We start from the raw sequence: 23,038 nt of genomic DNA on the forward strand, positions 1-23,038 counted from the left end.
CAGCCAGATGCCTATCCAGCCTTCTCTTAAAGACCCCCAAGGTAGGGGAGAGCACCACCTCCCTTGGAAGCCCATTCCAAATTTTGGCCACCCTTACTGTGAAGTTTTTCTTGATATCTAACCTAAATCTGCTCTCTGTCTGTTTGTGACCATTGTTTCTTGTTACCCTAAGAGGAGCCCTGGTGAATGGAGCATCTCTGATCCCTTGCTCCCTTGCAGGGGCTATACCCTCCTGCTGCTCGCCCAGCTGGGGCAGGGAGGCGCGGGATGGTGCCAGTGCGCTGCCTCAGACAAGCAGCGTGCAGTGGCAGAAGCTGCTTCAGCCTCCCCCTGCTGCAACCCCTAATGAATTTGTAGGCAGCCACAAGATCATCTCTCAGCCTTCTCTTGTGGAGGCTGAAGAGGACAAGGTCCCTCCATCTCTCCTCATAGGGCTTGTCCTGTAAGCCCCTGACCATATGAATGGCTCTCCTTTGGACCTTCTTGACTCTATCAACATCCTTCTTGAAGTATGGCACCCAAAACTGGACTCTGTACTCCAACTGTGGTCTGACTAATGCCGCACAGAGGGGAAGTATCACTTCCTTGGTCCTATTTGCCATGCATCTGCTGATGCATGATGAAGTGCTTTGCTAATGATTTTGTCACACTGATGACTCATGTTCATCTTGGAGTCCGCTATGACTCTGAGATCCCTTTCCGCTTCTGTGCTGCTGAGAGGGTCACTTCCCAGCCAGTAGGTGTGCTGGATATTTTTGCACCCTATGTGCAGCACTCTGCATTTGTTCTTGTTGTACTGCATCCTCTTGTGTACTGCCCACTTTTCTAACTTGTCCAGGTCTGCCTGCAATCATTTCCTACCCTCTGGAGTGTGCACTTCACCCCACAATTTAGTATCATCCACAAACTTGGATGGAGTACACTTCACACCCACATCCAAGTCACTGATGAAGATATTGAAGAGTACAGGTCCAAGGACCAAACCCTGCAGGATGCCACTACCTACATCCTTCCAGGTCGATACCGACCCATCTACTACTGCTCTCTGGGTGTGACCGCTAAGCCAATTTGCCACCCACTGCACCGTATAAACATCTACATCACAGCCTCTTAATTTATTTATGAGAATGGGATGAGATACTGTATCGAAGGCCTTGCTAAAATCCAAGAAAATGACATCCACCTCTACTCCTGCGTCTTAGTTATCTGGTCCTGCTGACTTATAAATGTCTAACTTTTCTAACTGATCATGTATCAGCTCAATGTCAACAAAAGGAAGGCTGGTCATTTCCACCAAGCCCATTCTGAACCTTATCTAGTATGATTTTCCGCTTAGTCTGGTGAAATACTGAAGCAAAGTAGTCATTCATGAGTTGAGTTTTCTCCTGAATGTTGGTAACCAGCTGTCCTGAGTTGTTAAGCAATGGCTCCACGCTTCCATTTGTTTTCCTCCTGTTCCCTACATACCTAAAGAAGGACTTCTTATTGTCCTTGATTTCTGTCACTATTTTAAATTCAGTCACCACCTTAGCCTTTCTAATCTGGCTGTATAGTCCTCCTTGGGGACTGTCCCAAGCTTCCATTGTTTGTATGCCTCTTTCTTCTTTTTCAAGATGACCATGATTTCCCTAGTAAGCTAAGAGGGCTCACCAGCCCTTCTGCTACCTTTCCTCTTCATGGAAATGTACTTCTTTTGTGCTTCGAGGCTTGTGTCCTTGAGGAACGATCACTCTTCATGCACTCCTTTTGCCTTCAGTCCCTGGTCCCACAGTGCTTCCCCTACTGTTACTCTGAGCCTGTTGAAATTTGCTTTTTTGAAGTCCAAAACTTCAATCCTGCTAGCTGATTTGCCTGCCTTGTGATGGACAGTGAATGTGATAGTTTCATGGTTGCTGTCACACAGGCTACCCTCTACATTGAAGTTGTTCACCAACTTGTCTCTTTTGGTCAAGACCAAGTCTAGGAAAGCATTACCTCTGGTTGGCCTGTGCACTTCCTGAGTCAGGTAGAGCTCTTCAATACAGGAAGCAATGCGACTGATCTGACTTAACCGAGTGTTCCTTCCAAGAGATGTATGGATAACTGAAGTTACCAATGACGACCATGTCCTGTGTGCACACGGCCTTTGACAGTTCTTGAGAGAACTCCAGATCAAGATTCTCCCCCTGGTTTGGTGGTGTGTAATATACACCTACAGTTAGGTCTCTCTCACCGCAGCCCCCAGTAGTTTGACCCAGAGGGTTTTGAGCCACTTTTCTTTGGAGGTGATGTTGGCCTCCAACGAAGTGTACTGCTCCTTCACATAGAGAGCTACACCTCCACCTTTCTTCCCTACTCGGTCCCTTCTATGCAGGGAGTAGTCCTTTATGGCTGTGTTCTGATCATGTGAGGAGTCCCACCATGTAATCCCTACTAGATCACAATGCCCACTGAAGAGTAGGTGGGCTAGCTCCTCCTGCTTGTTCCCCATGCTCCTGGCATTAGTGTACAGGCACCGAAATCCTCCAATTGAGACCCTTGATTTCTTGTCACACTGAGGTAGAACTATTCCCTAAGCTCTTGCAAGTGTGGCTCTCCTAGTGTCCCCAACTTTGGAGCTTTCTTGTGTGCTGGTCCGTGGGCATGCTGCAGTCAGTGTTTCCCTGTCCCTTGGTGATCTTAGTTTAAAGCCCTACCTAGAAGATTGACCATCCTGGCTGAGAACAAGGACTTATCCCTCCATGTGAGGTGGATGCTGTCTCTTCCCAGGAGTCCTCTCTCCCTGAAGTGTGCACTGTGATCAAAGAAACTGAAGCCCTCTCGGTAGCACCACCACCAATTGTCAGTTCACTTTTTCGACGCATTCTTCCCTCCTAGGTCTGTGGCCTGAAACTGGGAGCACAGAAGAAAAGACTACCTGTGCCTCCAACCCTTTGAGCCCAGCCCCCAGAGCCATATAGTCACTCATGACCTGATCTGGATTACTCCTGGCTGTATCATTTGTGCCCACGTGGATGAGGAGCATGGGGTAGTAGTCGGAGGGCCGATGAGCCCAGAGATCCTTTCCACAATGGCCCCATGGAGGCAGCAGACCTCACAGGCTAGGGGGTCTAGATGGCAGATGTTTGCTTGGTGCCCTGCAGGAGGGAGTTACCCACCACCACCACTCTCTGTCTCCTCTTGAGGGTGGCAGTTCACTAACTACCCACCTCCTCCAGTGCCTCCATCGGCGCCTCCTCATGCATGATGAGGGGAGCATACCTGTTGCACAATGCCAGGGGAGGGGCAGCTCTAGCTCTACATGTCCTGGAGCCTGAGACAACCATCTTCCAGGTAGCTCTGGATGGGTCTTTTTGGCCAGCCTTCTTGTTGGCCACCTTCTCCTCTATCTTCTCCTTCATTCTTCAGGAGAAGAGCCTGACTGTAGTAGTCATCAATCTCCTGCTTGTGGGCCCTGATGGCATGAAGTCTGCCTACCTGGGCCTGGAGCTCAGTCACCTGGGACTCCAGGCACTTCATTAAGAAGCATACACCACAGGTGGGGGTGACCTTGCTCCCATTCCCAGTTGCTGGCAGCTGTGCCAGGCAGCTCCTTCAGCCCAGTGCCAGGGGCTCCATCTGGGTGGAGGACTGAAACATGGGTTCCATCTGGGTGGCGGCCTCAGTGATGCAAGGGAAGGGAACACCAGCTGGGGCTGAGGTGGGAAGCCGTGAGGTACGATGCATTCCCACCATTGTATGATAATAGTCTATACAGCTACCTTAGAACTGGCCTGTGAACTGCCTGCAAACTGCTTCCCCTATTTTCAGTCTCCGTTTGCTGGCTCCCTGGTCACAGCAAGCCAGCTGTGAGGGTGGGCTCAGCTGGGATGCAGGGCTTAGCTGACCGCTACCAGGGCCCAGGCCTGCCTGGCCAATTTACCATGGTTCCAGGAAACTTGTGTACAGCTGACCCCCAATCTGAGACTGGACAATGCACAGCCCGTGATGCAGAGCATCTTATCTCTGAAATGTTGCAAACTCTCACAAAAGGCTTCTGTCTCTTGCCTCTGCAAGGCCAACATCTGGATGCAGGGGAGAACTCACCAGCCCCAGTGGAGATGCTGCTTTATGGTCACCACCACCCACTGCTGGAGCAGTTCGGATGCACCAGCAGTGCACCAGGACTGAATCCTGCTGCTCCAGTGGCTGCTGGTGGTGGTGGAGGCACAGGAGCAGGCCTGGTGGATGGAGGATGTCACCCAGATGGAGGCATGGGACTGGGCCCAGTGGGACCATTGAGCTCACATGGGGGCCCTGGAGCAGGATTGCCTGGAGCAGCTCCATCAGCAGGGGTATGCCAACCACCAGGCCATGGAGTCCCTCTTGACCATGACAGCCATATACATGTCCCCTGCTGCCCAGCCCCTGCCCATGGCCTCAGAGGGCCCCTTGGTTCTGCCCACTGGCCCACTGCAGGTCCCTGCCTGGCCCTGGGAAGAGGTACTAGGGTGCCTTCTGCCCACCAGACCCCCTGGCCCACTCCCCAGCCCAGACCTGCTGCCATCTGCCTGGGCCCAGCCCCACTGCTCTCCCCTGCACCATGTGGCCAAAGACCCAGGGCCAGCAACATGGCCAGTAGCAGCACAGGGCACTGTTCATTGCTGGCAGGGACTAGGTTGGAGCAGCAGGGCACTTGGTACCGTAAGCAGGGCCCGGAGCAGCTCTGGCATGGGGATGCAGGGTAGGCAGGGAGGGAGCTGGTGCATGCTGCCCCTGCACTGGCTCATGGTTCCTAGGTAAGGAAGGGGCTGGCTAGGATCAGAGCTTCCAAGATGGCTGCGAAATGCTGGCAGCTGGGTCTGGTTTCAACATGGCTGCCAAGTGCTGGCAGCCACGTGGCTGGAGCTCCTGCCGGTGGCCGCGGGGGCACATGGCAGGGCTGAAGGGACTTGGGACTTACTTCAGTGCCAAGTACACTAACTTTGGTCCCAAGTCCCTGCATGTGTAGATACCTGCCAAAAATCACTTAATGCACATTAGCTTAATGTGAATTATGTTTAGTTGTGCTTATTTGCACATGTAGATGTGCCCAGTGGGCACTTTGTTGCTGGTTCTCAGCATATTAGGTTATTGCACAACATTTTTCTGACTATAGCATAGATGTTCATAAGTGCTGTTGAAATGTTAGAGCAGAGAAGTGGATAGTACTTTCTGCTGTCTTACTGACTTTGATGTATGACCTTGGATTCTTCCACATTCCTTGGTTTAACTCCCTGTAAAACCACTAATTCTGTGGATCAGATTCATGCTTGGTGCAATACCTGTACAGGCAGTGCTTAGATCCTATGTTTTATAAGTACCTTATGCAAGCAAATAGAAAGGATAACTGAGTAACACTGAGGATAGAATATGGCCTATAGTCAAGATTTTTTCTGGCTATGGTGTTTCAGTGGGCCAAGTACTCTGCAAATGGAAGACGTTGACAAAGCAGTGGCGACAGTGACTGGACTACAGATTGGTACCTATCACTTCCGGCTGACAGTGAAAGATCATCAGGGATTAAGCAGCACAGCTACACTCTCTGTTACTGTTAAGGAAGGTAAATTGAGGCACATCTGAGGTATAATGTGACTTGCTACTTAATTTGATTGTTCACATTCCAAAAGTAAACTCAAGAAAACCTACTGGAATAAGACTACTATTTCATAAAGATGTATTCTTCCTTGTGTTACACCACTATGTTTATTTACTTACTGTGGTGTTTCTTTTTAATTAAGTGTGTGTGTGTGTGTGTGTGTGTGTGTGTGTGTGTGTGTGTGTGTGTGTGTGTGTGTGCGCGCTGAAAAAGATTATGTTAACTTTGGCATGGATTGTTTTTGATATTATTCTACTCTCAGGATGTTAGTGGTACCCTGCTGTGAATGAAAGGGATGCTGAGGAAATTTAGACTCTCAGTGTACCATATTCAAACTGAAACCTCACAGTAAACAGATTTACTTATTTTTGTGCAATATTGAAATAAAGAAACAATGTTTTTCTGTCCCTCCTTCTCCACAATCTCAGAGAGTCTTGGGGAATTACAATGCCATTTTCCTGATATTCTGTAGAACCAGAATGAATTCCGACCCTCCCCCCCAGTGTGCATCGCATCCTAGTTTGCAGATAACCAACTGCAGCATTGATTTCTGTATTTTGGTCTGAGTAGACTGGGAGCAGTTATCCTACACCCCTCTGTAAAGATGAGGGTGGTAGTAATCAGTTTTACTGTTGGTAAATCAGATTTAGCTGTTTGGTCAAAATATGGCTACACTCCCATGAGCTTATCTGCACTAGTGTCATTTGTATTTGATGTGCTTTGAAAGATTATGGGCTTCCAAGAGAGGTGGTGCTATCACCTAGCTTAGAGGTCTTCAAGAGGAGGCTAGATAGTCACCTGGCTGGGGTCATCTGATCATGGTCCTCTTTCCTGCCAGAAGCAGGGAGTCGGACACGATGATCCATTGTGGTCCCTTCCAACTCTATAATCTATGAATCTATAAAATAATATCCTCCGAGTTACTCTTTTTTGTGATTTTTTTTTTTTTTTAAAGAAAACAATACTCCTCCTCATGCACATGCTGGAAGCAAACAAATCCTGGTGCTTCCCAATAACTCCATTACTTTGGATGGCTCAAAGTCTACAGATGACCAAGGGATTATGTCATATGTGTGGATTCGTGATGGCCAGAGTCCAGCAGCTGGGGTAAGTATTTTAGAAGTCTTTTTTTTAACTGAAGTCAAATTTTGCCCTCACTTACCTATTATGTAACCCTGGTGACTTCAATGTTCCATGCTGGCATGTGTTCAGTGAGTTAACTTAGTTATAGGTGTTGCATCGGCTTTTACTTAACTCTATCAATGGTCTAGTACCAGAAATGTCTTTTTTACCCTGGCCCTTTAATCATGTTTGCTGAGTATATTTAGTTAGGAGGACCACAGCAGTGAGGACTGAGATGCAAAGGACCCTATATAGAAAGGCCGGAGATATGGTCATGAAACTGTAAAAATGTAGTTCATCTGGGATAAATACAAGCTTATACATCTAGGGAAAAATAATCTGAAACCCAGATGGCCACAGAGAAGAAGTTTCTTGAAATCCAAAGATGCTGATGAATACTGTGGAAGGATGGCAGACAAATCTGACATGAACTTGCAATGTGATATACACACATTGCATCATAGACCACAGTGATAATCTGCTTCAAATGGACAATGACAACATTGGCACCAGAATGCATGTATGGATCTGAGCTCATCAGTATCAGAAAGATGGTAATGTGCTTGCAAAAACTGAGGTGGGAGGAGGGGAGGGAAAGCAAAAACAAGTGTGGAGCAGAAGAAAATAATTTATGTGGGTACACACAAAAAAACCCTAAATAATTTTAGCTTATTTATAATAGGCATCGATGGAAATAGTCTGCAGGTACTTGAAGGGTATAAACATTAATAGAGGAGGAGAATTATTTAGGAACCAAAGAATTGGAGCTAACAACAATAAGGAAAAACAGAGAAACAAAAATGTAGCCAAGTGAGCATGTCCACCTTGAACACTTGGACGAGGGAGTGAAATGTACTCTGTCCAAGTTTGCAGATGACACAAAGCTATGGGGAGATGTGGACACGCCGGAGGGCAGGGAACAGCTGCAAGCAGATCTGGACAGGTTGGACAAGTGGGCAGAAAACAACAGAATGCAGTTCAACAAGGAGAAATGCAAAGTGCTGCACCTAGGGAGGAAAAATGTCCAGCACACCTACAGCCGAGGGAATGACCTGCTGGGTGGTACGGAAGTGGAATGGGATCTTGGAGTCCTAGTGGACTCCAAGATGAACATGAGTCGGCAGTGTGACGAAGCCATCAAAAAAGCCACCGGCACTTTATCGCGCATCAGCAGATGCATGACGAATAGGTCCAAGGAGGTGATACTTCCCCTCTATCGGGCGCTGGTCAGACCGCAGTTGGAGTACTGCGTTCAATTCTGGGCGCTGCAATTCAAGAGGGATGCGGATAACCTGGAGAGGGTCCAGAGAAGGGCCATTCGTATGGTTAAGGGCCTGCAGACCAAGCCCTACGAGGAGAGACTAGAGAAACTGGATCTTTTCAGCCTCCGCAAGAGAAGGTTGAGAGGCGACCTTGTGGCCGCCTATAAGTTCATCACAGGGGCACAGAAGGGAATAGGTGAGTATTTATTCACCAAGGCGCCCCTGGGGGTTACAAGAAATAATGGCCACAAGCTAGCAGAGAGCAGATTTAGATTGGACATTAGGAAACACTTCTTCACAGTTCGAGTGGCCAGGGTCTGGAACGGGCTCCCAAGGGAGGTGGTGCTCTCCCCTACCCTGGGGGTCTTCAAGAGGAGGTTAGATGAGTATCTAGCTGGGGTCATCTAGACCCAGCACTCTTTCCTGCTTATGCAGGGGGTCGGACTTGATGATCTATTGAGGTCCCTTCTGACCCTAACATCTATGAATCTATGAAAATCCTCTTTTATCAAACTTTACGGAAAGTATACAAACTGCATGTGCAGATATGCCTAACTAATGCCTCTACAGTCACACTAACCCATTATAAACTTTGGGAAGGATTTGCTCAAGGTGGCCTCTTTCTCATTTTATTCTAAAGTCTAAGGCAAGTATCCACCTAGGTTGACATAGCCTAAGGCAAAATTAGTCCCAGGAGTATAACCATATTCTCCCATTTTTTGCAGGATGTAATTCATGGCTCAGACCACAAGCCAGTACTGCAACTAACCAATCTTGTGGAGGGAACATATATCTTCCACTTGAAAGTGACTGATGCTAAAGGAGATTCAGATATTGACACCGCTACTATTGAAGTGCGGCCTGGTATGATAATTAAAAGGTCATCTATAAGTAGTGTGAAACTCCATGTTCTTTTGATGGTTGGGTGGGCAACATCCTGTCAAGTTAAAACTTGTTGGTCTGATTCTCCACAGCCTTGTGGGGGTGATGCTCAAATTGGATATAAAACACTATCATATTCCTGCCCTTACACCGGTGATACCAGTATTGAGCCACTTTACCCAGATATTAATGGCTGCACCCATTGCATAGCAGTGGAGAATCATGCCCCTAGGGTTTTTTTAATTGTTTCCTTGCCTGTATCACAAATGTCAGCTTTGTTTAACCTGAAAGATTTCTAGAAGGCTAATTGATTTTTTTTCACTATTTATACTGCTTGCTTGTGGGGTTTTTTTTGCATTTTAATCCATTGTGATAATAAAAATAGACAAATGATGACCTCTTCAGTCATTTTCCTTTTAGTCGCATGTACTGATTCTTATGTCTAAACTCCACATTTTACTGTTTGAGTGCTTAAAACTGAAATGGATTATATATTTGTTTAAACAAGTCTTCATTTCTTTTTTTATTTCATTATTTAAAGCCTGGAAACATTCTTCTGTTAGTCTTGTGTTTTTTATAGAATCCTCTTTGGGGACGGATGGTGTTGTGGGGAAGGCGTGAAGTGGGAATTTGATAGATCGTAATATTCTATTTTTGTCTTTGTCACCAATTTTCTTTGTTTTCTGTGGGCAATTTTAGTTTCTGTGACTTGTTTTCTTCCTTGAAGAATCAGAATAATCTCACTAGGTTGCTGTGAGGCCTATAGTGTTTGCCCTTCTATAGTGCTTTACAAGGTATTGTCAGATTTAACCAAGTCTACATTTTTGAGGGAAATTTACTAGATAACTAAGTAGTCCTTTGGATCAATACTGAAATACCTGCAGGTCTTCAAACAGACAGCATGTATTTTGGTTTTTCAGACCCTAAAAAAAATGGTCTGGTGGAGCTTATATTGCAAGTTGGAGTTGGCCAGCTGACTGAACAACAAAAGGACACTCTTGTGAGACAGCTAGCGGTGCTACTGAATGTCTTGGATTCGGACATCAAAGTTCAGAAGATACAAGCCTATTCAGATTTAAGGTACAGTGTGATGCTTGGAACTATGAACATGACACCTGGCTCAGTCTCTTCTGCAACACTCCAAAACAAAGGAGTATATAAAGAATTCTTAAAAAATATAATTATGGCAAAAAGTGCATAGTTGGGGTCATGAGGCTGTATAAGCATCCAGGGTCAAGTGGCCAGAGAGAGACCCTGAACAGTCACTCACCTAGATAGTTGTTAAAGGGGTATTGCTTGGGTTAAAGACTGCTTGTTTGTCTGGACTTTTACACCTTTGGCAGCTGCTTGTGTGTGGCAGAGCAAGGAGTTTAATAGCCACCTCTTACCCTTTCCAGGTAGTGCAGCCAAGACTAAGGGTTCTTCCTATTAAAAGTGTAGGCACTGAGGGAGGAAAAGGGAGACTTAGCCTGGTTAAATAGTGGGGTCTTTGAAATGTGCATGTTCTGAAAAGACGAGGAAGTCCAATGCAACTGCTTCTTGGGATAGGGCAGTCCTGCCTGATCAGCTTTTTGCAGAATTATCTACCATGTTTTTCACTTCTGTGCAAGGACACTGGGCTTGTACATATTTGTAAAGTACTATGATCAGGTCTAGGCTAAAAAATTGCCCTTCTTGGGGGTGCTAATTTTTCTTAACATTTCTGAACTGAAATTCAATTATCAGTATGAAATCCCTTTGCCTGGTAGTAGGTTATATCACTTATCTTACCAGATATAAGCTAAATTGGCCAAGCACTTGTTTGCCAGTCTAAAGTGTGTCTATATTAGGAGGATTTGCTGTCTTATCTGCAATGTATTGGCCATTTTTGTATACTTGGTTTAAGAAATTACTCTGCATCACTAATTTCACTTCCAAAGTGGGAAATTAAGCTGCTGGGCCCTCCAAACCTACTCATACTTTAGCAAAGGGTCAACACTGTTATTGGCTGGTGTGTCTGACACTGGCCATAATATTATAAGCAGAACCTTTCTTTATGAGATGGCTTTTTCTGTGTCAGTGTTTTGCGGAGTTGCAGGAATGCAGAAGTATAGCCCAGTCTTCAGAAATTAAAATCTTCTCATAAGCAGTGCAAGTTATGCACTTATAGACCAATAACAAAAACTTCAGCTATAAGATGGGGACCCATAGCCTGGAGATATTTGAGGAAGAGAGGGACCCAAGTGTGTATTGATTGATTATAGGGTGGCCATGAGCCGTCTGTGGGATGCAGCTGTGAAAAAGCTTATGTAATCTTAAAGTAGATTAGGCAGGATATAGACAACTGAGACAAGAAGGTGTTGGTACCATTCTACAGGGGATTGGTAAAACCCCAATGTACCTATGTGATTTTGTTCAAAAAAGGGCCGTTACACTTGTTAAGGGAATGGCAACCTCTTCTTATGATAGGGCAGAGAGTTCTGGCTTAACAGCGTGTGGTGTGAAGTCACATGTTTGTGATCCCCAGATTGAGGTGAAAGCTTGCTCTTGCTGTATAGAAGGAGTTTGGTGATCCCATGCCCCGGGGATTTTGCTGGTTGTCAGTTGGGGCTACGAAAGAATATTTTTCCATCATGAATGCTGCTGGCTTCTGGTAGGTTTTTTTTTCACTTTCCTCTGAAGTACTGGGATATTGGCCACAGCTAAGGCTGTTTTTCCTCTCCTACTGGTACTTATTCAACCCAGAGTTTCATGGCTGAAGTGGCTTACTTCTGCCTAGAGTCAGACTGATTGCCACATTTGGGGTCAGGAAGGAATTTTTCCCTTGGTCAGAGTGGCATAGACTGTGGGGATTTTTTGTATTTCTCTGTAGTGTAGAGCCAGGTCCTTTTTTTATGGAGACTGGACTGGATAGCCTGGGATGCTCTTTCCAGTCCTATGTTCCTGTGTAACATGATTGTTGCCAGAACCTTTTGAGATGACTAGACTTTAAACTACATCTTCTTGAGCTAAATGATATTTTAACAACTGTGTTGGCACTTGCTCTAGGCACTTCCTAACTTCACAAATAAATTAATTGAAAATCTACTATTAATTCCTACCACATTTCAAATGGCAGCTCTCAACTGGCTCATTTCTGGTTTTAAGATTCTTTAAAGAAAGCTGAGGCATTGCACCCAATTGTAACGTAGCATAAGTTCTTGCCTAAAATTATTTGTTTAATCCCCATCTCCCATTGTGTCTGAGCTCCTATTCTTTCAAATGTCCTTATGCAGTCTTGGAAGAGGCAAGAGTTCTAAGAGATAAAATTATCTTTTATTGGGTCAACTGCAACGTTGGGGTAGACATAGGGTATGTCTATTCCACCATGTAGTTGAACGGCATCACCTCTGCACTACCTTATGCAATCTTCTCATTGACTTCAGTGGGCTGTGTAGATGCTTGTGGAAAAAGCTGTGCTTTGTAGTATATCTAGGATTTGAACAGGGGCAAGGCTCTAAAGAACCATGGGCAGTTGGGGGGGGGGAAGGGTTTGTTCTCTTCATTTTTTTTCCTGTGAAACTGATTATGTATAGAACTGGTAATGCTCCTGAACTGCATAGTAGAGCAATAGCCATATTGTTCTGTTGGATTTGATTAATCTAGAGCAGTGGTGGGCAATTGTTTCAGGTGGGGGGCTGCTTACTAAGTTTTGGCAAGCCATCAAGGGCTGCTTGACAGGCAGCCAGGGGCAGAGAAAGATTAATTTTCAAAATTTTTTAGGGGTCCTGCGGGCCAGATGGAATGGCCTGGTGGGTCACATGCGGCCCGCGGGCTGCATTTTGCCCACCCCTGATCTAGAGACAGATAGATCGATTCTTACATGCCTAGATATAGTAAGAACCAGTTTTCTGACAGTCAACTAAAAAACTGTAAACTCAGTGGATAACAAATATTTTTGTGTCTGTGTGTGTGTGCTCTCTGCAGCACAGCAATCATGTTCTATGTGCAGAATGGACATCCTTTCAAAGTCATAAAGGCTTCGGACGTTGCACGGACTCTGCATGTGCAGCTTTTAAAGGAAAAGGCTGACTTCTTGCTTTTTAAAGTTCTGCGGGTTGATACAGCTGGTATGTTCTGAATGATGCTTTCTAGTCTCTTGATTTTTACAGCCGTGAAAGTACTAACTGATGCAAGCAACATAGGGATATGGCAAGAGCTTCCTTTATGTACATGGGGCTTGATGTTTGCATTAATTTTATGAAAGATGGTGTAGATCTGAGCTGTCCTACTGGTGGCCACAGGCATTATGTGGCCTATAGGGGGATTAACTAGTAGCCCCTGGTCCGGGTGCTGCTTCCCCCATTACTTTTCTGCAGCTGCCACCAGGGTCTCTGGGTTCCCCCTCTCTGCTCCAGCTTCCTATTTCTGCCCTTGACCCTAGGAGTGGGGTGGGGTGGATCAGCCCTCAGGGCTCACCTAGCCTGTAATCTGGGAAGCTTTGGGAGTTGGGGGCACCTGTGCAGTGGGGAGAGGCCCATGTGTGTGTGGGGAGTCCTGCACAGTGTGACTTGAAGCCTGTGGGACCTGTCACACATACAGCATGTGGTCCCTGACTGCTCAGAAGTTGGACTGGTGTAGATGTTGCTGCTGCTTGAAATACCAGTCTACCTATGATAGACTTCTGCTAGTTGTCTTCTTTTAAAGAGACTATTGGGGTGCAATTTGATTGTTATCTACCATTTTTATAAACAAAAGCTATACAATAGAAACATTTCTACTATATACTCAAAATTTTGCAATGCTGGGGGACTAGGTAATATCATTAGACTATCTGTGATGTGCTCTTACATGGCTTGTTTTAATCTCTCTGGATGGAGCAAACTTTATTATAACCGTAACAGAACTTATCGCATCACTTCTTTCAGAATTCATGAAGTATGATAATAGGGTCTCTTTCTATCTACACTGGCTAAAAATGTTTGGACATTATTACCCAGTGCCTTAATCTGATTACATGTGTAATATAGACTGGTTTGTATTTCTTCATAATGAGATCTCTTTACAATAATGCTTGAGCATCTAGGTCAAACTTCATAGTTCAGTCTCCCATAAAGTAACATGCTTCTGGTAATTTGAATGCTCTAGGACACTAAAGCATTACAGCTATCTATTTGTTGTCATTTCAAATCAAATGATTTGCTGAAGATCAGAAATAATAAAGCAGGAACTTTCTGAGCTCTAAAATATTTGATTTTTATAATGGCTTAGTTTTGAGATCACTCCTTCATGAGAAAATGACAGCTGTTATACTGTAAAATTATTTAAATTATTTTTCACTGTTGGATTACAAAAAAATTGTAGGTGTAGCCTCAGGGGAGGTGAAAATTACCTTTTCTTTTAATTTATGCACTGGATTTATGGTCAAAAGAATGCCACCCTAAGAGCCTACATTGCAATTTGCCCTTTTTTATACTGATAATCTTCACATTTTTGTTTTACTTTAGCTTGCCTTTTAAAATGTTCTGGACATGGGCACTGTGACCCTATTACAAAGCGTTGTATTTGCTACCAACTGTGGATGGAGAACTTAATTCAACGTTACCTCAGTGATGGAGAGAGTAATTGTGGTAAGTCTGGAAAGTGTTGTGTGTTATGTTCCAAGAACATACATCTGCATTATAGCAGTTTTGTAAGTGTATTACTTGTGGAGCTAGAGAAAAGCAGTAAAAAGAACATGAATGTAGCAGGCTTACCTTTTCTGAGCTTGGGTTGAGTCCCAGGATCAATGGTCTGCTGTTTGATTGCTGGAGCCCACCCACCAATCCAGAGGCAGCACAAGGGAAGCAATGCCCTGCCCTTTTCCGAAGGGAGGGGCCAAGGAGCAGCTGGACCTGATCAGAACTGCACCAGCTTGGTCCAGAAAACTTCAGAGGTGGAGCCCCTGAAGAGTACAAAAGGGGAGCATGCTCAGCAGGCTGGAGAGACGAGGAAGGACAACGAGGAGAGAGGAGCTCCAGAGATGGCCATCCTCGGGACCCTGCTTGATCTTCAGGGGTGCACAAATCAGCGCACAGGGATCAGGCTCTAGGAGCCACTCGAGGCGGCTTGAGCCTGCGAACCCAGCAAGCAACTGGGCATTTGATGTGCAGATTGGCACACGGAATGATGGCCCTGGGAGCAGCTCAAGGCTGCTCAGGTCCTGCACGGTGTGCAGATTGGCACACAGAGAGCAGGCCCCGGGAGCAGCTCGTGGCTGCTCACATTAGCCCTGGCCCTAGGCCGAGTGACTGGAGCCCCTCAGTGAGGCTCCACTTTTAACTAAAAGAGCCCCAGTGCCCAGAGCAGGGCATGGGAAAGGGGTGAACCCCTGGTGTGAGACCGGGGAGTCGGAGCCTGCAAGGGCTTGGCTCCCACGAGAGAGAGCGAGCCCTGGGTGCCCAGTGCAGGGTGCCAGGCTGTCGAGGAGAGCTGAAGGTGCCACTGGGGAGAGGCTCTTGTGGGATTGGCCACCAGGAGATGAGCCTTGACTTCTCCAGAGAGGAAGCATGAATTACTGAGGAAGCGGGTCCTGCAGGGGAGGCTGACACGGGTGAGGGGGGTCTGTCGCCTCCACCTCCTATTGTGGGAGGAGCCTGTCCACATCCCAGGGCCCTAAAGCAGGGGGAGCTTCAGGGAGGTGCTGAGTGCACTCCCTATTTTGAGGTTGTTGTGTTAAGAGCTATATAGCTAAAGGTATTTTTTTAAGGGGGTTTATGTGTTTGAATGGCTCAATGTCTATATTGGTATTGTTATTTCTGAAGGTTTAAAGAAATATTATAGTTAAGTTACTATCCCTATGTGTTAATTGTGTTGTATAGGTTGTAAGTTATTTGGTTCATATTTGTTATTATATGTGAATTGTGGAATATTATATATAGTATTATATGTTGAGCCTTGTAAATATTCTGTTTTACATGAGTGGGTTATGCAATCTTATCTTCGTCTCCCGTCTGTACTCGCCTACCATGACTTGGATGTGAAGAAAAGAAAAGGAGATCAGTGTTCTTTGAAGTTTAGGAAAGATAAATGCCATCTGGATGTGAAAGACTCACAGAGTTAATTTATTTCCAAAATAAAAGTGATACAATTATAACAATTTTGCCAATTATTTCATTAGCGAGAACAGCCAATATTACTGAGAAGGACGCTTCGTGCTTGATACACTTTTGAAACTTTGTGCCTAATCTATGCTGCTAATTACCTCATTAGCAGTATGAGCTCTCTGCATCTCTCTTTTCCACGGACGGCTTGTGCTGGGAGTGGCTCCCTGCTGTTTCTTCAGACTACCTCTCCGTTCTCAGATATTAAGTGTCCCGCCAGAGTCAGAAGCTCGAGGTAAGCTCCTTTTGGCCCCCATCTCACATCTGAGGGGCACTATCTCTCTTTCTCTCCCTGAGCTCCTGTCATCCTCTTCCTGGCTCCTCACAGTGCTCCTGCACTGACCCGTGCAGCGGGGTTTTCAAAGAGGTAATCCCTTTTTCTTTGACTGACCTGCCACCTCTCTTGAAGTTCTCCTCTTCTGGCGTTCTTCAAGATTGCAGATCTAGTCTCTCCTCTTCCCTCTGGAGTCTCCGTAGCTTTCTTCTTTGTCTTCTGGTGCCCAAAAGCAAAAACCAATGCCCCGCCACCATCTTCTATCCTGGTTTTTGTGGGCTAATCACCCAATCCTTTCCCAGGTGTGTAATTTCCAACACCTGACAGGTTCATCATCGGGTCAGTCCTGCCCAATTCTACGTAACAGGACTCTTGCCTGAGTCCCTGTTAGATTTTATATTAAGCATCTGTATTTATTTTTATAATAAATTGTACATAGTTAAGTATTTGGTTTTGGCCTAGCTCTGTAGAGAGGGGAGGAAGCTGCTCTAGTAGCTAACCCCTTCCTCAGCATCCTGCCTGACCACCACCACTGTCATTGGAGGACAGGGCGCACCCCCCCCCCCCCGTGTACCTGGGCTGCATGAAGAAAGATTAGGATATTGCCTGTTTGTCCATTTGTTCAGCTATCAGTAGTGTACTAAGAAACTGTACATGACTACAAAATAATTGAGTGCCCACAATATAATACTTGTCCTTGTAATTTTCAGATAATTTTCAGATATATAGCATTTTATATCAGACCTTCAGATAAAGAGTACAAAAATTGCTGTGTTACTGCTGTGGGACATGAAGTGATTTTTGCCCAGATTGATGGCTTAAGAGGGCCCAGGCTGGACTGAATACAGATGTTCTTACTTGACCTTGGAAGTATCCTAACCAGTACTTGGGTAGGAAACTACCCTGGAACCAGACACATGGAGTCATAGTCATACACTTGATGAATACTATAGAAACTGAATGGGTGGCAAGTCCCATGGTTGCTGCAGAGCTGATGGATGGGATTAAATGGAAGGAAGGATTGTGTAGTAGGCAGCCTTGTACTTTGGCAGTCCCTCCCAGTCAAGGATGATCGTCTTCCACGACTGTCTTATCTGTGTGTCCAAAGATGGCTGATGAGGCCTATTCAGGATTGACAGACTCTACTCCAGCTTGGACATGTGTTTCTGTCTGGGGAGGGTGGCGCTGGATTCTTGATCTGGTCCATGACATGCTGTTTCTGCTGCTCTTGCTTTTCCATCTCCTGTTGTTGCCATGAGGTTTCAAATTACTGAGATCCCTGCAGCAGACTCCTCCTCCATTTGGGGTGGTTCTGGGCAATAGTCTCCCACAAGTTGACATCAATATTGTATTTTTTTAATTTGGCCTTGAGCTCGTGCCTGAAGTGCTTTCTCTGCCCTCCTCTTGAGTGTACACCTTGGCTGACCTGGAAAAATGAAACTTGCTTCAGGAGCTGGACAGCCGGATGACATGGGTGGCCCAACAAAGTTGATGTTGGATGATCATCATCTCAGTACTCATAGTGTTTGCTTGCAGGAGAATGCTAATGTTGGTGTATCTGTCTTCTCACTGGATTTGGAGGATCTTCCACAGGCAACACTGATGGTATTTCTCCAACAACTTTAGATGTCTCCTGTGCATTGTCCATGTCTCAGCTCTGTACAATAAGGTGGGGATCACAACTGCCTGATAAACCATGAGCTTAGTTTCAGATCTGATGTTGCGATCTTTGAACACCTATTTCTTTTGGCATCCAAAGGCTGCACTTGCACATTTGCGGTGATGCTGGATTTCTTCATCGATGTCAGCCTTCTGCAAGGGACAGCTTCTGAGGTACAGGAAATAGCATTCTTCAGAGTCTCACTGTAGATCTGGACTGCTGGAGCTGGGGACTGTTCACTAGGAGCTAGTTGATGGAGGACCTTAGTCTTCTGAATGTTAAGTGTCAGTCCCATTTTCTTGTATGCCTTGGTAAAGATGTTGATGACTGCCTGAAGGTCTGCTTCTGAATGAGGTCACACTAAGCATCATCAGCATATTGGAGCTCAATGATTGTGGTTAGGGTGGTCTTGGTTTTGACTCAAAGTCAGCTGAGGTTAAACAGCGTACCATCCACTCAGTAGTTTAGCTTCACTCTGCTAGAAGCTTGTTGGTGGTCAGATGTAGCATTGCTGCAAAGAATATTGAGATGTGTTGGAGCAAAGACACAGCCTTGCTTAACTCCTGTTTTGACCTCAAAGGGATGCGATAGGTCCATTACTGTGAACCACCGCTCACATACTGTCGTGGAGCAGGCAGAGAATGGTGACAAATTTTGGTGGGCATCTGTACTTCAGAAGGATCCTTCACAACACTTCCTGGCTGACAGAGTCGAAAGCTTTCATGAGGTTAAAGAAGACCATGTAGAGAGGCTTATGTTGTCCCCAGCATTTCTCCTGCAGCTGGTGAGCTGTAAAGATCATGTCAGTTGTGCGTCTCCATGTGTGCGCTAAACCCACACTGAGATTCTAGGAGAAGCTCTTCAGCAAGTGAAAGGAGATAGTTCAGGAGGGTTCTTGCAATGATATTTCCAGCCTTTGTACTGCATTTACTGCCACAAGAATCTCCGATTCCTGTTATGATTGAGATTAACAGCACTGGGGTAACACATGAGCATTGAGGCAGGCCTATATTATATATAAAGACTCTAATGTTGCCTGCATACGGCCTAGTTCAGATGTTAGGTCTAAGCTAAGAAGTACTCTCATTTCTAAAAAATCATTTTTTTTTATTTGAACACTTTCACCATTTTCTTTAATGTCTTTATCTCATCTTTAATGAAGTCAAAGCAGCCTGTCACCAGTTTACCCATGTGATTTTCTTTGACAGGACTTTCCCTGCTTTGTTAAGCTTACACATTTGATGTCCTATTTAAAATCTTCTCTGTGGTCCTTGGCTTTACAAATCTTTACTGTATTAGACTGTTTGGGTAGCATCAAATGAACCCAAATACGGTCCTGCTCTTCATAATGGAGAGATTCTGAAATTATTCTGCTAAGAAACATGTTTATTCTTCCTCATCCCACTGATTTCTACAGGACTACTTGAGGAGTGAGATACTGCTGCCCATGAGTAAGGGTACTGGAAGCTGAAGCCATATATGCATGTCTACCAGAAATCTAAATAAATAAATGAATAAATAAATAAATAGCACACTGGGTCCTGATCATGATTAGAGACTCTGGATGCAACTGTTGTCCAAATAATAAATAAGCATCAGCAGCGGCATAGTGATGCAGCTGGATGCCCAGGTGCCCAGGGCAGCGGTGATTTCCAGTTGCTGTTGCATCACTGCTGTGATCGTGTGGCTGCTAGCAGCAGCCATTATTTTCACCGCTCAAGTCAGCATCCAGGGTAGTTGCTCCAGTTGCCTTACCGTAGTTACACCACTGAGAACCTGAGAGGATTATAGGGCTTCCTTTTATTTTGCCTCAGACCCTATATCAGATTTTCTGAATTCACAGATCAAGATTCCTAGCATCCAACAAAATAGGCGGTTGCTTACAAAACCTTATTCCTCTCTGAACTAGTTAGTCCCTACAGTGCCACCCTACATTACCTTCTGCCACATTAAGAGTTAGAGTGTAGTTGCAGAAGAAGGCTATTGCCGGTTATCAGTCCTATCAGAGAGCTGTACAATTTAGAAGGTGGCAGAGAAGTTCATGTTTGTAACACAATTGCAGAAAACCCACCTTGACTTTCAGATTTCAGGTGGAATTTATTGAGCTGGTAAGGAAAAAAAACCCAATACTTATCAAAAGAACATGTTTGATCTGGAAGACCAGCATGGAACTCTTTGACTATTATTTTTATTTATTCTCTTCTGAGAGAAGAACTGAACTTCAGGTGCTAAGATCTCTCAAATTCTAATTATGCTTAAGGTGAAGCAAAGCCATTCCCTATCTTCCAGGATCATCTGTTAAGACAACTGCATTAAAATAATCCCATCAATACCACTCTGCTCACAGCTGTCTCTCCTTTTTTGTCCTCCAGAATGGAGTATACTCTATGTAACAGTATCTGCCTTCATTTTGGTTGTGCTCACAGTTGGGCTAGCTTGGTTCTGCATCTGCTGCTGCAAAAGGTACGTAGATAACTGTTTTGAAAAAAACTGCATACTTGTGACATCACTACAGGTTGTTTGTACTTGTAAATCAATTTCTTAGCCTTAAGCAACTCTTTGCCACCTGCAGATATTTCTTTCTGGCCTTTGCTCTAAGTACTTCTCAACATACTTTAACCGTATAGTTACAAAAAGTATTCCTGGAATCATGTTCTTGTCACCTAATAACTAACGTATATCGTAACCCACCAGCTGCAAACATATATAAGATCTTCATAGTCTTCTACCAAAGTCCTCACCATCCCTCACAACAAGGGAAAGGAAATGAGCATTGCTGTTTGCCCTGAAGGGCACCAAGTATGGGTTATTTTAGACCTGAGAGAGAGGCATCAAACCCTCCCTTGTGAAGAAGTGGGCTTAACTGATGTCCAAGGAGCCAGTCTGGAGAAAGTGTGCTAATGTCCTACATCTCTGGGGCCTTTCTGCTTTTAACAGTGCAGTTTACTTCATTTGTGTTTTTTTCCCAATGGTTTTCGTATGAATCTCAGCAAGATGATTAGAAATTCTGTCCCAAATAACCCAGTTTTCCCTGCTAGTTCTTGTCATTAGAACAACTGCTTTGTCAAACAGACTAGCCAAGAGGCTATTTGTGTTGATGTAACAAAACATTAATTGTCTGGGTTTTTAGTTTTCTTTGCTATGAAATCTTTTTGTGATATGGACAGGATACTATCTGAAAGGATGCCTGCCTTGTGTTTTTTTTCTATGAAATGTGGGAGGGAGGGAAGGTTTATTTGCCCCTTTGAAACTATCCTCATTTACTTAGCACTCCACAAAAGGGACCTGACTGATGCAATAATCTAGGTAAAGAGAAGAGGCAGAAACTAGGCAGAGCAGAGATTGGGGTGCTTTTGGTCTTGTGAAGCTTACAAGAAGGTGACATGACTTCTATTGATGTGTTTGGTTTTCTAGGTAGTTTGAGCCACATCCCAGATTAGGTCTACCAATCTGAAGAGTGTAGAGTCCAAGTTATTTTATCCCTGACAGCATCCACTATGTACTTATCAGACACAAAGGGAGTTGGCTTTTGTCTTGAGGAGCTTACAAAGTAAAGACACAGGTGGAAAAAAAGATAGGTGGAAGGGATACAACACATAAGCCAAATGACTTGGGGGAGGTGAGGGGTCAAGTGTGCATCATATTAGATCCCCCCTTCCACCATTCAGCTTCTTCATCCTTTTGTTCCCTTCTTTCAGACATTCAGCCCTTTCTTCACACAAGTAATAGATGAAATGCATGCAGAGGTGACCGTCTGCCGGCATTGTCAAAGACATACAATTGGAAGAAATTAAGAGGAAATGTTAATTTTGCACACTGGGTCAGGAGGGAGCTCAACACATAGGACATGGCAGAGAAATCTCCATTAGATGGCTTGTAGCTAAAGATGGGCCCAAACAAAGTTGAGCAGAAATGCAAATCTGAAATGTCCAGGTGATCCCTATTGAAATCCTTGATCCAAAGAATCAAAAGCTCTGATCTTCAGAGTTTTTTGATCTGCAGCCAAATAGTGTGTTTCAGGCCTGTGGCAGGACACTTGGGGCACCTGCCACTTTAGGAGCTGAAGCAGCCTGTGGAGCAGATGGCAGGTGTGGGCCAGGGTTAATTGTGGAGTCAGCTGACCCAGGGAGCCTGCAGGCATAGGTGGAGCGAGAAAAAATTTGCGGGGGGGCTGAGCATATGCCTGTGCACCCCTTGAGCAGGTAAGTCTGTGGGGGGAGGAGAAGGTGCTGTGGGGTGGGGGACGAAGTGGGGCTGGGGCAGGCCCTGCACAGCCAGGGTGGGACAGGGTGTGGGATTGAGCCATGGCTCATCCAGAAGGGTGCGGGAAGTGGGGGTTGGGGCTCCTGCCACTGCACACACCCTGGGATGGCACAGGGGGTGTGTGCCCCCAGATCTGCGTGGGGTGGGGCAGGCTGTTGCTGTGGGCTGGGGCTGGGCCGGGGTCTTCCCAGTGGGGGCTAAGTGACACTGTGCTTGGGGTGGGCAGTGGCAGTGCTGGGAGGAGGGGTTGGGGGGGCTACGGTGAATTTTGGGGTGGCTGCAGCTCCACCCCTCCATAGTCCCCCTCCCACCACTGCTGCTGCCCGCCCCAAACACAGCCCGGCCCAGCCCTGCCCTGATGGGAAGAGCCCTGCACTGCCCCGGTCCCAGCGTGCAGCAGTCTCCTGCAGAGGTCCCCCATGCCTCCAGAGTATGCGTAGCATCGGGAGCCACCCCTCCAGATGAGCCACTCACAGCTCAGTCCCATGTCCTGTCCCACTTTGCAGCGGCTGCCCCAGCCCCACTCCCTCCCACACTGCTGCCTGCACATCCCTCCCTACCCCTGCTGCAGTTGCTGGAAGCCCACGGCCCATTAGCTCCCTCTTCCCTATGCCTGCAGGTGGTGCTAGGGCTGAGTGATGGAGTCATCTGACTGGAGGAGGGCTGGGCCTAGGCAGGATATAAGCCCAGGCCCTGAGAGCAGAGCTGGCAGTAACATCTTGGAGACTGCTGGGTGAACATTTATGGAGCAAGATAGCTGCAGCTCTGCAATGCCAGCATGGAGATAACGTCAGAAGCAGTCTGGAGATTTGGGAAGGAAGTATGGGGGTGGGGGAGATTCCTGTGGGGCCAAGAGCCCTGAGAGAGGAGTTGAGTATA

General features: G+C 45.8%; 1 protein-coding gene across 5 annotated transcripts in view; it reads left to right on the forward strand.

Annotated features, from left to right (window-relative positions):
- The window catches only part of KIAA0319 (KIAA0319 ortholog), a 111,244-nt gene that overhangs the window by 77,981 nt on the left and 10,225 nt on the right, over positions 1 to 23,038 (forward strand). For 4 of the 5 annotated variants that reach the window (XM_014606646.3, XM_019490568.2, XM_059724314.1 and 1 more), the window contains 7 exons: positions 5,412 to 5,560; positions 6,552 to 6,703; positions 8,706 to 8,844; positions 9,783 to 9,942; positions 12,808 to 12,950; positions 14,328 to 14,450; positions 20,269 to 20,359. In XM_014606646.3, the coding sequence (XP_014462132.1) occupies positions 5,412 to 5,560; positions 6,552 to 6,703; positions 8,706 to 8,844; positions 9,783 to 9,942; positions 12,808 to 12,950; positions 14,328 to 14,450; positions 20,269 to 20,359 (957 nt within the window). Of the gene's footprint in view, positions 1 to 5,411; positions 5,561 to 6,551; positions 6,704 to 8,705; positions 8,845 to 9,782; positions 9,943 to 11,368; positions 11,495 to 12,807; positions 12,951 to 14,327; positions 14,451 to 20,268; positions 20,360 to 23,038 lie in introns of those variants that run through there. The other variant, XR_001373319.3, reaches the window with a different exon arrangement.

Source organism: Alligator mississippiensis, chromosome 3 (genome assembly GCF_030867095.1).
Source record: "Alligator mississippiensis isolate rAllMis1 chromosome 3, rAllMis1, whole genome shotgun sequence".
NCBI classification, from domain to species: Eukaryota; Metazoa; Chordata; order Crocodylia; family Alligatoridae; genus Alligator; species Alligator mississippiensis.